This window comes from Dermacentor silvarum, chromosome 3 (assembly GCF_013339745.2).
Source record: "Dermacentor silvarum isolate Dsil-2018 chromosome 3, BIME_Dsil_1.4, whole genome shotgun sequence".
NCBI classification, from domain to species: Eukaryota; Metazoa; Arthropoda; class Arachnida; order Ixodida; family Ixodidae; genus Dermacentor; species Dermacentor silvarum.
In genome coordinates, this window is record NC_051156.1 from 82,283,606 (window position 1) to 82,296,575 (window position 12,970).

At 49.1% G+C, this 12,970-nt stretch overlaps 1 protein-coding gene across 1 annotated transcript in view; it reads left to right on the plus strand.

Annotated features, from left to right (window-relative positions):
* The window catches only part of LOC119445543 (sodium/calcium exchanger regulatory protein 1-like), a 37,809-nt gene extending 26,347 nt beyond the window's left edge, over positions 1–11,462 (plus strand). Inside the window, exons 3-4 of the mRNA XM_037709811.2 lie at positions 9,569–9,667; positions 10,764–11,462. Coding sequence (XP_037565739.1) covers positions 9,569–9,667; positions 10,764–10,814 — 150 coding nt within the window. The 3' untranslated portion in view covers positions 10,815–11,462. The remainder of the gene's footprint in view (positions 1–9,568; positions 9,668–10,763) is intronic.
* Positions 11,463–12,970: the final 1,508 nt, after the last annotated feature.

Consider the following 12,970-nt stretch of genomic DNA (forward strand, 5'->3'; position numbering starts at 1 on the left):
TATATAAACGTGTTCCGTCTTGATTAGGCCCGATTTGTTCGCCCTTTGTGGTTACATAAGAATGTTAGAATAGTGAAATACCGGAATCGAATACTTTATTCCGGATAGTTGCCTTCGAATATCGCAATGAATACCGAGGTGTTGCTTTAAAAAAAATGAACGTGCGCTTTTATCGGGAAGATATTGCGAGCACCATATTTGCATCTCATCTTTCTCATCTGTACAGATCGCCACGAGCCGCGACGACTTTGTCGCCGTGGCTCGGAATCTACGATAATGGAGTTCCTCAAAATATTGAGGTGCTGGAAAGTATTTCGCTTAAATGGATGTAACGAGTCTGCAGATAAACCTAAGGGGGGGGAAAACGTATTGATCAGGTAATGAATCTCAGGGATATCGTGAAAAAAAAAATCGCTGCTCTGCGTGGTACACCTCTGCAGCCTTTCAGTATCGGTTTAGTGTTTCCGGTATAAATACGGCTTAGCAGCTCACATTTGAAGTGGTCCGCGTGGGAGCGCTGCGTGTTGTTCGCCCAGTAACGAACAGTCCTTTATCGGGTACTGTCTGGCCACAGACATTTCGAATATCACATTCTCGAGACTATAATACGACCCGAACAGGCGTTTTCGATTCCCATTCGACGTTCCAGAATATTCGCACAGCCCCTATAGTAGTATTAATACAACGCCGTTGTCGCACGGAATTGCTCCTCGTATATGTCGTCGCTAGCCCAAATTCATCACTCGTCATCGTGTCGTGTCCGGCTTCGTGATAGCGCTCGCGCCTCGGGCGTGTCGATTCGCTGTACCCCGCCATTTCTTTCGCTCGCCCAAGATCTTGCATGCCTTCGCTGTTCACATCAAGTTGCGCCCGGAGGCGTTGCCTTTTGGCGGGAACGACGGTTGCCCGATCGCGTGTCGTCATGACAGCTCCGTAGCCTGTTCATGCGTGCGCTTCGTCGCCTGAGGCACTTGTACTGATGCGGTATATATATATATATATATAAATGGCTGCGGAGGCGTGGTCTCCAAATTTGGCGCGAGCGCTAGTCGGTGGGTCTGACGGAGGCTGCGGCGTAATGTTGGGGATCGATTCCTTTCTGCTGACTAATTACTGTTGATTTCCTGTACCGGCCGTGACTGTGTGATATAGCGGCTTAAGCGTAAATGGGCCTTGCCTGAGTCGAGTCCTCGGCGAACGAGGTGTACAAAGAAAAGTTTTACGAATGGTTGTGTCGTTTCACGCTGTCTGCTTTCGGCACGAGTGTCATTTTTCGCACGACTGTCATTTTGTCGGTGTGCAGCAGTTACTGGTGTTGGCGTGGGACAGAGGCTTTGAACTTGGAGCACTGATTTAGGTAGATCCTCCGAGTTCTTCCATGAGCATGGTGTGTGAAGGCGGGGTGAGAGCCTGAAACGACGCGTGAATAAAATATATTTAAAAAATGCGCAAGGCTCCGAATGGCCTCAAGCCTCCATAGACGAGCTCAGCGAGGGCAGGAACCTTGCGTAGAGCAAACGGGCAAATGCTTGCTTGAGCAAGCTCTCCGCATCAGTCCAGGGATTTTCTTTTGTCCGTCTCCTTTTTAGGCGCTGTGTACTCGGGTCTAGTTAGTTTCTTGTCAAATCATTGCAAAGGAACCGGTGGCTGACGTTTTGACAACGTAGCCTGCGCTGAAATCCGTGAAACACGAGGATATACATGGAAGACCGTGACGTCAGTTATTTCCAAAGAAATAAAAATAAAATAAAGAATGGGCGTGGGGGTGCAATGTGACATTCGATTTCCCCGCTAGTAATCGTCCTTTTCTTTCCGCCAATGAAAGCTGATTTTCGAACGAATGCTTTGCCAATCTAAACAGATTTAGTGTCGCTCCTTAGCGTCCATCTAAACTGACGAACTGAAGGAGAAGGGCTTTTGTAAAAAGGACGTGCGTAGAGACGCTTCCTGTCTGTCCAATTTTTGTCGGATCCATATGCCGTCACTATATAGCCAGTCTTCTGTGCACGCGCGTCACCACTCCAGGCTCTCTCCGTTACCAGCAACCAGCGCCACGATCTCCCGCTTTCGTCATCATCCCTTTGGACCACGTGGTGTCATTACTCATCGAGTCCCCGTTGTCCGGCGCCTCGAGCCACATACCGGCTGTGCCGGCGCGCCCCCGTCTTGCTCGAGGCACAATGGGCGCACCGCCTATTGTGCCCGAACGTTGGTCTTTGAAAACTCAATCTGCGACGCAGCCTCGTCAATTGTGCGCGCCTGGCTCGGGTGGTTGGATCCGTGTCTGTGCGCAATCTTTCTCGAGAAGACGTGGTGCACAATGGGGAGCGGGGTGGAAGCGTGGCCGCCGGAATATGCTTCCTGCTTTTTTCTTTTTTGAACGCGTGTCCGCTCCATTCTGTCTCGCTTTCTAGACCACTTGGTGGTGGTGCAGGGTGTGGACCGCGGTCTTCCCGACTTTCTCGTTGTTCGATGAGAGCTGATCCTCCTCGGAAGCTTGTGTGGAAATCTACCCGCCACTGTTCGTTGCCCCCCTTCGGGTGTGCGACCTCGAGCGATAAGTAGAGGACGGCTCGCTCGGTGGGCGTTTCTTTTCGCTTTTGTCGCGCGCGCGCACACCCCGACGACTATCTTGTTCCGGGAGCATGCGGCGGCGGAGAGATGCCGACGCGAGGCTCTCGCTCGAAACTCTGGGCGGCGGGCTGGTGACGGGATCAAGTGCCCGCGTCCGCTTGTCGAACGGTTCGGTCGATATGCGTGTGCCCATTACTAGGTGCACTTCTTCCCGATAACAGGTTCCGCCGATTCTCAATGCCTGCCTGGTGGATGGGTGGGCGTCTTCGTCTCCGGTTATCAGGTCTCATACTTGACGGGTGTACCGGCAGCTGTTGACAAAGGCACTCGTCGTTACAGCGTCGATACTGCGGTTCTTGAGTGTGCGACTGTCCCTTCTCGGAGACACTTCCCACAGTTATGATAACGCTGGTAATATCTTAATATCTAGGCATGGAGCGACCCAGCATTTTTTTTTTTTGGCATTGTAATCAGCCATCGCGTGGCCTTGTCACGATATTGAGTATCCGTCTTCACGCGGACCAGATAATGGAATTTTCGCACTCCCGAAAGTGAACAGCTAGTCGCGATTGCGATACCGTCAGTTACGACGGTCGTTTCGCACGCCCTTGAGACTTTCAAAGCACTTCAGTTGCGCTGCTTATCATACAGAGACGATTCGTAGAGGGCTTACTTAGTGCTTGAACTATGACGGTACACCTGCAGCGCGTTCTTGACTCGCGTTTGCGCGGACGGTCCTTAGTCAAATTTACGCCGTCATATGTCCTTAAAGACGCGACTGGCGAGGGATGTATTCCTGGACGGGTCGTTGAAATCATTTTCTTTCAATCTCAATTCTAATGTAACCCATTTGTGCTGTGACCTGTCTTTTTCTCCGCACCGGGCGGCTTTTGGCTGTTGGTGTTCGCGGCGCGCTCGTTGTTTGCTGCTGTGCTGCTGGGGCACCTTGTTCTCGTGCAGCTGGCGCATTTGTAAAGGAACGGATCACTTGATGCGTGGAGGAGGGACGCGTGCAAGACACATCACGCTCTTTTTTTTTTTTTGCTCGAAGGAGACTGCCGCATTTCTGGCTTATCACTGACTTCTTTCTGACATCGTTGGCGCCAATTATGGTTTGTTAGTCAATGTATATATATAGCGTTATCCTAGAGGGGCGAGGTTAGATGTCCGAGTCGATCAGCGATGCCACATCTCCTTCGTTTCGCACTCCGCTATTGGGACGACCGCTCACCGGCAGCGTTTTTCCTATAGATTGCGCGCGATGTCATGTAAGGACACACCGTATTCTAGATGCCAGGAAATGCAGCGTCCAGCGGCGACACGTCGCTGGAGGAACTTGGCGTGCTGCGAATATGCACTCGTGCAACTATGCGACGTGGAAAGTAACGCTTAAACAGGAGTGTACCATCTGTTACGTCACTTTTTGTTCCCCTGGAATTTGGCACTCAACCGAACGCTTAACAGAAAAGCTTCACCCCCCCCCCCCCCCCCATCCCGTTTTTTTTTTCTTTTCTTGTGCACATCTTCAAGCGTATATGAAGCTTTTCCCGGCATCCATGATGGCAAGAGGAAAATAAAGTCGAGTCGCCGGCGAGACGGGAGAGAGTTTTTCCGCAAAGTGACTGTGCGCTGACGCCGCATACGCGCAGGCGTCGTTTTCGCTGATCTTGGCTTTGCGGCAGCGTTTCATTTATTTATTTTTTTCAGCATTTTTGTTCAACTTCCTCGTCATCGAGGGGTTGTTTTTCTCGCCTCGTCTCGCATCGCCGTCCGCACGCGTTGTTCGTTGCCTTGCCTTTGTGTTTGCGGTTTTTTTTTTACCTGACGCCATACCTCGCAGCCAAGGCCAAATGTAGTGTAGTTAAGCCTTCCGGTGTCAGCCTTATTACGCAGATTGCCCTCGCGAAGCGTGGCTTCTAATAAAAGCTGCAGGTGCATGCTATAGCGGCCGGCCTCGTGGAGCTGTGAACGGCGATAACTGTTGGTTGCAGCATCTTCGCTCGCTCCTTTCGCCAGCGCAGCGCCTCGGGGTTTGTGCACAGGGTGGGGAAAATGTTACGTCGTTGAAAGTGTATTTGGCTTAAAGATATTCAGAAAGGCGTGTACGGTGCTCGGTCACGTTTTGTTATCTTCAAATCACGAGAAAAAAAAAAAGAAATTACGCTTACCGCTGCTTTGCTTTTGCCCGAATATTCGAGCAAGACCGAGTAGTTGCTTAGTGGTTATGGTGTTGGGCTGCTAAGCGCGAGGTCGCGGGATCAAATCCCTGCGGCGGCGGCCGCATTTCGATGGGGGGCGAAATGCAGAAAACACCCGTGTACTTCGATTTTGGTGCACGTTAAAAAAAACCACAGGTGGTCTAAATTAATCCCGAGTCCCCCACTACGGCGTGCCTCATAATCGAATGGTGGTTTTGGCGCGTAAAACCCCATAATTTAATTTAATTTTAATATTTGAGCAATGTCGCATTTCAACCCGCCATGGTGGATCACTGGCTTATGACGTTCCGCCGAGTGAGCACGTGGTCGCGAGTTTCTGTTTACGGTCGCATTCCGATGAGGCAGTATGCAGGAAGGCTTTATCCGGCACTGCGCGCGTTAAATAACAGCGGGCGGTCAAGATTAGAAACACGGAGCTTCCGTATGCGACGTCCCTCGTTTAATTAAAGGCCTATAACAGCGGGCGGTCAAGATTAGAAACACGGAGCTTCCGTATGCGACGTCCCTCGTTTAATTAAAGGCCTATACTAGCATGATATTTTGTACGCTTTCATTTTGTGCATTGAATGAAGGACCGAGACCTCTGAACCCTGAGAAAAAAAAATATTCACGGGTTTAAGGGAGCCCTGAATAATTTGATCATCATTATCAGCCTATATTTATCTGCACTGCATGACGAAGGCCTCTCCCTTCGATCTCCAATTGCCCCTGTCTTGCGCTAGCTGATTTGTACTGGCAGCTTTTCTTAATGGCTTTTGTATATGTAGCTAGTTTCGGTTTCGTTTTTACGGCTGTCGTGACGTGATGACGCAGGAGGTGGTGACGGGGTAGGAGCGGGACCATTGCGACGTTTTGACACTCACTCGGTCGTAGTGCTATGCAGCTCAATGGAAGCCTGCGATGTTGATTTCCAGTACTCGCCGAGGGTTGCGATGTGGACGTCACGAGCTGATTTGGACGAAGCCGAATTCGTTTTTTTTTTTTCTTTCCAAACAAGGCATGCAACAGTGCCAAGTGTTTACGTAACAGGCAGGACCGTAAAATGCGATTTTGGCGTAGTAGTTTGAGCGAGAATGGAAGGGCGGTTAACGCAAAGCATTTTTTTACGTTAAGACAAAAACACGGTTCCCGTTGCGCACTTTCGGTTTCGATTACGCGGCGGGCTTTTGTCGTTTGTACGCTGGCGACGCCTAGCGGAGCGAACGCAAAACGCTCTGCACGCCGCATCGTTGGTTTTTTACGATATATATATGCCTCTAACTACCTGAGTTTTCATCGCCTTGTCTGAGCGCGGTTTCGCGCACGAAGTTTCCGCATGCTAACCTGTTCCTGGGCGATGATCCGGTGACCATGAACGTCGAGCCCCGTCATCCCCGATACCGTTACGGCTTGCCGAAGCGCCGTGCTATCCAAAACGAGGAAAGTATAAAACCATCGCAGCTGTATGCAAATCTCGGCAACTCGTAGATATACCATCATGTAGGACTAATAGTAGTGGGACCCGCCGTGGTTGCTCATGGCTATGGTGTTGGGCTACTGAGCACGAGGTCGCGGGATCGAATCCCGGCCACGGCGGCCGCATTTCGATGGGGGCGAGATGCGAAAACACCCGTGTACTTAGATTTAGGTGCACGTTAAAGAACCCCAGGTGGTCCAAATTTCCGGAGTCCCCCACTACGGCGTGCCTCATAATCAGAACTGGTTTTGGCACGTAAAACCCCATAATTTTTTAATAGTAGCGGGAAGAAGACTAGCAGTATATAGACGGCGTCGATTTGCACATTCCGGCAACTCGTACACCGAAAGTAGTTAGTTGTACGTCACACCCTTCGGAAGACCTATAGTATATACAGGTGTCTGGCTAGCCACTTCTATCTATACCCGTGGCTTTTCGAACCCCCGCTTCACTATATATCCGAGCCTGTAGTACTTCAGTACCCTCCTGTATTCGACGCTCGTTCCGATCGCCTCGTCATGCGGCCATTTCGGGGCTGGCGTTCGCTCGCTGACATCCGATACCGACCGGCCTGCCACGCGTCGGCATCCGCCGCACGAAAAATCGTTGCAGAACTCTCCTGTACAGTTTCGCTGCGAAGCGCAAACAGGAAGGAAGGCAAGATATGCAGTTCCGCGAATTGAAGCTAAGACAAAGAAACGCAATATTCACAAGTCGCCGGTATAATCGCGCTGGCTATCGTTGCCCTCGCGTCCCACGTTGGGTGAAATAGCGTAATCGTCTATTTGCTTACTTACCCACGTGGTTTGCTGCATGCAAGTCGTAAAGTATGAAGGTAGCCTGCCGGTCCGTTATTTGCAGCCAGCTAGGCGGCTCGAGAGACCCGTGAAACTTTTATGACTGCCGTAAAATCCGGCGCTCCGCATTTCTATAGATACCTTGAGGTGCCGAGCGGGCGCGAGGGGCGTTCGACCGTGCAAGCGTTCGCGCAACTCTTGGGTGTGAGTTATGTCACCGCAGGTCTTGGCTTACGGTAGATAAGTGGGTAGGTTGACGGGTAGATGGATTGCGTGATTTTATTCGTTCACTTTATACGGACACGCAGCCGGGCATTATGCGTCACTTAAGCACCGAAGCGCTTTGTGGCACAGTCATGTGGATGAACAAAGCTCCCCATCCACGCATTCATCTAGCTTTCAAATTTACGTCTCTTCCTGCCTTGCTGTGGAATACATATAACCGGCAACAGCATGTAGTGGTACTCATTAACATGCATAAACCGTGCATTCGCTGCAACTGAAACGATTAATTATGCCATTATTATTATAAAGGTGACACAAGCCCCTTCTCAGCCAACACTCCATCGACGTCACTCCCGTTATTCCACAGAATATTCATGCATCCTCATCTCGTACAATAAGCCGTAGCTGTGTAACAATGACACGTCATTTATTTAAGCGAGTTTACTTATAAGTACACCATTTATAGTATTAGGAGGAAGAGGAGTGCGACGGACTTGTGCAGCAGCAGCAGTGGGAAGAAGGCTCTAAGTGTAGTAGTGGGAAGAGTCCTAGTAGTGTAGACTACAGCAGCAGTAGTAGTGAAGAGGGATCAGTACTAGTGCACCAGTACAGTAAATTACTGATAAATCCGCTTGCGTGCGAGCCCTCGTGCTCTCGAACGCGCTCGAGTGGACGGTCCGTTTTTTTCCGTCGAAAGATGTCGGTTTGCTCTCTATGTCTCCACTAAGCGACCGCTGATATACGACCCCTTCTTTGTCGGGCATAGCGAAGGACGAATTTCCCTATCTGCCGGCGGAGAAAAAAAGAGGAACGAAAGCGACTGTGCGTCGGTACACCAAAAAAAAAAAAAAAGGGGGGGGGGGGGGGCAGCGTTAGTGGTGGATCAGTATCCGCTTCCACGAACAATGGCCATTGTTAATTTTTCCCGCGCGGTGGCCCGTCTATACCCGTGCTCGACGGGGACCTCTCGAGCGGACGCTCTTAATCTGTCACTGCCGCTCTGATTACGCTGTCATTTGTCTTTTCCAGTCTCGCCCGTAAAACTAGTAAGCCGATTTGGGCGTACGCTAGAGTGCATCGTCGTTATCGTAATTGTCAGTATATAACTCAGCTGCACCTGCAGGACAAAGACCTTTGCCAGCGATATTCACTTATCCGTTGTCGCGTCGATCGTCCGTTTGCTGCAACCTGTGTCCTGCGAATTTCCCTATCTCGTCGCGCCGCCCCCTTTATTCTGCTGACATCGGCTCAACCGTCCTTCTAGTGTTAACTGACTGTCGGTTATCTGGAGTGTCTACTAAATTGCAAAAGAAAACACGTGGCCCATTCGGTCAAGTCGTGCAGATTATTCCGTGTATTCTTAAGCATGCAGTTCAACAAAGTTACACTGATAAAATAGAAAACTGCACCGGTGTAATTTTTTTTCTTCTTGGTTGCAGTTTAACTTCACAAATGCTTACTGCGCTCGCAAAAAGGCTTCCCTTGCGAGCTGCCCTGCGATAGGGGAGCGCTTGACGTCGACAGCCTTACCTGGCGATCTTGTTTTCTTTGCTTTCAACACTCCAGTTTTATTCGATCGCACTGGCTCGCGAGAATAGAAGGCGGAGGAGTTCACGATAAAGTTCAGCAGTGTTCTAGTAAAGTGGGAAAACGCCGAAAAAACTATGCCATATTTATTTTCCCTAAGTCTAATTTTTAACCCGGAGAAAGCCTCTGCTCGCGACGGTAACGTAACACTCGGAATTAAAAGCAGAGAGACAGTTAGCTATGCTCAGGAAGTGTGCCATGTTCAGGCTTCTGCACCTATCTCGTGCTTGACACAAGATAGGCGTGCTTTCAGAGGTCTAAAGATGAATCCGCTTCGACTTATCACAGTAATGAAGTCGCTGTGATCAGCGTGGCATGTTAACTCGCGTTAAATGTTGTTTGCTAATTGAGGCGCGCGGGAGCCTGTAAATCAATTGAAGATTACTGCGCATTTTTGCGGTCTAATATATTCACTAGTCTGGCTAAGTGTTTTTTTTTTTTTTTACGTGGCTGTGTGTCACTACACTTGGACTTGATAGGTGATCTGTATGCGTGTGCAGTGCTTGCAAATTTGTTCGATCACGGCGCCGCCCCTACCGCGCTGCTTTCGCATTAAGAATGATTCTCAAAAAAAAAAAAAAAAAAAAACATTGCGAACTCGAACTTCCATATCGGCTTACCATATGTTTGTCATGTATGCCAAGCTAAATGTGCGTTTCTGGCTGTTTAATACTTTCTCCCGTTTGTTTTCTCTCCAATACCTTACGCAGTCTAAGGTGACGCTGGAGGATGGCAAGCTTGTTCAGAAGCAGTCCGGCGACAAGGAGGTGACCATCGTCCGGGAGGTCAAGGACGGCCAGCTCCACGTGGTAATTAAGGCTTCTTCTGAACTCACTGCCGACTCGTGCCTATCGAAGGCTTCTCTATAAGGAGGAATACTAAAGCGATTCTTGAGAGAGAAAAAATAAATCTTTCAGCTGTCTTAGAATATTACCCTTCTACAATCCAAAAAAAAAAAAAAGAAAAAAAAAACTTTTACTGCGGGAAGAGGCTTGGCAAGCCAGAAAGGATGCAAGAATGAAATACAAGTGGCGACGCCGCTTCCAACTGCCCGCACCAACTCGACGTGACGTCACGGATTTTGACGCCGTCTGCCCTGGGGCCAGTTAATGCTTATCGGTTTATCGGTAAAGGTGGACGACGTTGCATTTTAAGAGACAAAGACTGAACTTAAGCAGTTTTGAGAAGATTTATTGAACCACGGCCCCAGGCAATGCCGAAGAAAAGAAATTACATCTGTGACGTCACACTGACGTACACGCGCCGGGGTTTCGGCGCGAAATACAAAAAACTGAAACTTCGACCTTAATTTTTCTGTTCTCGTAATCAATCGGTTATCGCGAAATTAACGAGAACAGTTTTGAAGAAAAAAAGTCTTACCAGTCTAAACTGATTTAGCGTTTCCTTTTAGTGTCCCTGCAAGTTTGTAAGTTAAGATTCTCCAATAGCAAAACAGCCGCTTTTACCGTGCGAGGTCGCAGCACGAAGTCGCGGGATGAAATCCCGGCCGCGGCGGCGCCCCCATTTCGAAGGGTGCGAAATGCGAAAACACCCATGTACTTAGATTCAGGTGCACGTTAAAGAAACCCCAGGTGGTAAAAATTTAACCGGAGCTTCCCACTACGGCGTGCTCCATCAGATCGTGGTTTTGGCACGACCCCCCCCCCCCCCCCCCCTTCCCATAGAATTTAGCGGGAGTATTCACAAAGGAGTATAAACGCGTATGTGAGCATGTCTTCACAAAATATTAGCGACTTTCCCCGTTCGGCCGTGGTTCGGAGTTATTTCTGGGCGTGATTCCTCTAGAGAACTTTAGTGTATGGATTTGCTCACTCCCTAAAGCTCCACTCCTGACGCCGCATCTACATTCCTGTTTTTTTTTTTTTTTTCCCTCTCCGTGTGCAGACGTGCTCCCTGGACGACATCACCTCTCTCCGCAAGTACCTGAAGGAGTGAGCTCGGATCTCCTCGAGACTTGGGCCGCCGGCCCGCGCGCGCTGGGGCGCGTGTGACGAACGAGGACGTCCTTGGCCCACGCTGTTCGTGTGCCGCAAAGACGGCGACGAGCTCTGTTGTTCCTAACTCTTCGCTCGCCCCGCCTCCCGGTGTTGTGTGGTCTGCTCGCGCGGTGTGCTTCCGCCGGCGACCAGGGTTCATGCTGGGGTCGCCCCCCAACAACGAAGTCTCCTTGTCTTCGAGCTTTGGTGCGGCCTCAGCAGGCTGCCTGCGTCTCGCCGCGAATTCCAAGTTGTGTTTTGTTTTTTTCTGCCCAAAGACAATCCGTGTGCTGCTTTTCCCCGCCTTGGGTTTCCATCTCCTCGTCTTGTGTTCCCTCCACCCCTGCGTAAAAGTTGAGTTAAAAGATCCGCTTTTGTCGTCAGTCAGCGACAGTCGCGCGTGAAAGGCCCTAAAAGAAAGTGTTTTGAAAGTTTAAGTAGACCCCCCCCCCCCTTTTTTTTTGTTCTTCTGTCTCTTTGGGAATTAGCCGTTATTGTACCTTTTTGTTTACCCTTAGCGTCGGTCCACCGAGTGGATTCTTGTTCGCGTTCCTATTCATTCCTTCCTTCCTCTTTGTACCCGAAGAGATTTTTGTGCCGAGTTTTTCGAGAGATCAAATAAATGACTTTTTAAAAAAGGCTTTTGGAATTTTCGTTATTTTCTGGAAAACGTTCCCCGTTTCACCGTAGCTCAATGGCTACACCTGCTAATACGATCATCCACTTTGAATTTGGGTTGTCACACATGCCTACCATGCTTGTTCAGTTCTTCTGTTGGATGTCAGTGATTAAATACATTTTTTTACGCGCTAAGATAAAATTTTCGAAAATGACACGTTCTCGACAGTGCACATCTTCCCATCCTTTGAGCCACCGATGTTCGACTCGTCTCTTACTAGTTTCTATCACCAGATCCATTCACCTTTTCCACACTGTGTCGAAAACCCAAGGCCTGGGGAATGCTAACTTGAACATTTATTGCTGGATGGATACCTGGATGCTCCAACAGAATATGCTGGATGGTTTGTTCGGCTCAATTTACGATCGCTGTGCACAAATCGTGTTCATTTCATAAATTCCTATAACCCCGCGTTTTCAGACATCTTTCCAACAGTAGAAGCTGCCCTTTGAATGTTCGAAGTTTTCACTGCCGATTTCATTCTCTGCTGTTCACTATAGTTACGGACTGTCAGAAGATACATTAAATGTACGTGCGTCAACACGTCGTTGGGTGATGTTGGTAGCCCAAAATTCTGCGTATGAAGCCACTTATCATAGACGAGGCATAACGATTCTTTGGTGAGCAAAAAAAAAAAAAAAAAGCAACGTTTCGAAAACTTTCGGACGCCGGCACCCTGCTGATGTGACTAGCTCTCTTGCAAGGTAGTGCTAGTAAAGTGAAAGGATCTGAACGTCCCAACTTTAGCGCGCGTAAGGAAACACATGTAGGTTGCACCAAACATTCTCTGCATAATATCGGCGACGAAAGCGCTGAAGGCCTCGTCTTTCCATCTCGTTTCCTCTATAAATTCGGCACACGTACTGTTCACGCGTTTTGAATGAACAAGCAATGCTGCCACGTTTGCTGCGGTTTTCTTATCGCTCCCAAATTAAAAATAAAGGATATTTAAAGGCAGTGTTACAATATTGCGGGGTCGCGAAGGCAAACTTGCAATAGAAAGCTTATGAACATATGAGCAATAAAATAGTGTCGCACACGTGGAAAGAAATCGTACTTGCAATAACTGCTGCGATGCGCACAATTTTGCAGGTGAATGGGGCCGACGTGACGCTGCTTAAGTGACGCGAAAAGGAATCTTAAACTTGATTGCTCGATGATACACACGGAGTCGCGTACATAAGTCTGGCCGTGGCAGGAGGTTCGCTAAGACAAAAGGTGAAGAAAAAAAGAGCCCTTATTGACAGGCGCCGACGCCATCATAGAAGATTGCCGCGCCAGCTATCTCGAGACGTTCGGTTTTGGTAATGTCTCCTGTACCGAGAAATGTTTGTACGGTTATTACACGAACAAGCATCTGTGTGAATTCATTTACCTGTCAGGCACCGAGGCTATGCGTAAATTAATTTTCTTGCTCTGTATTTGTTAGTTTTATG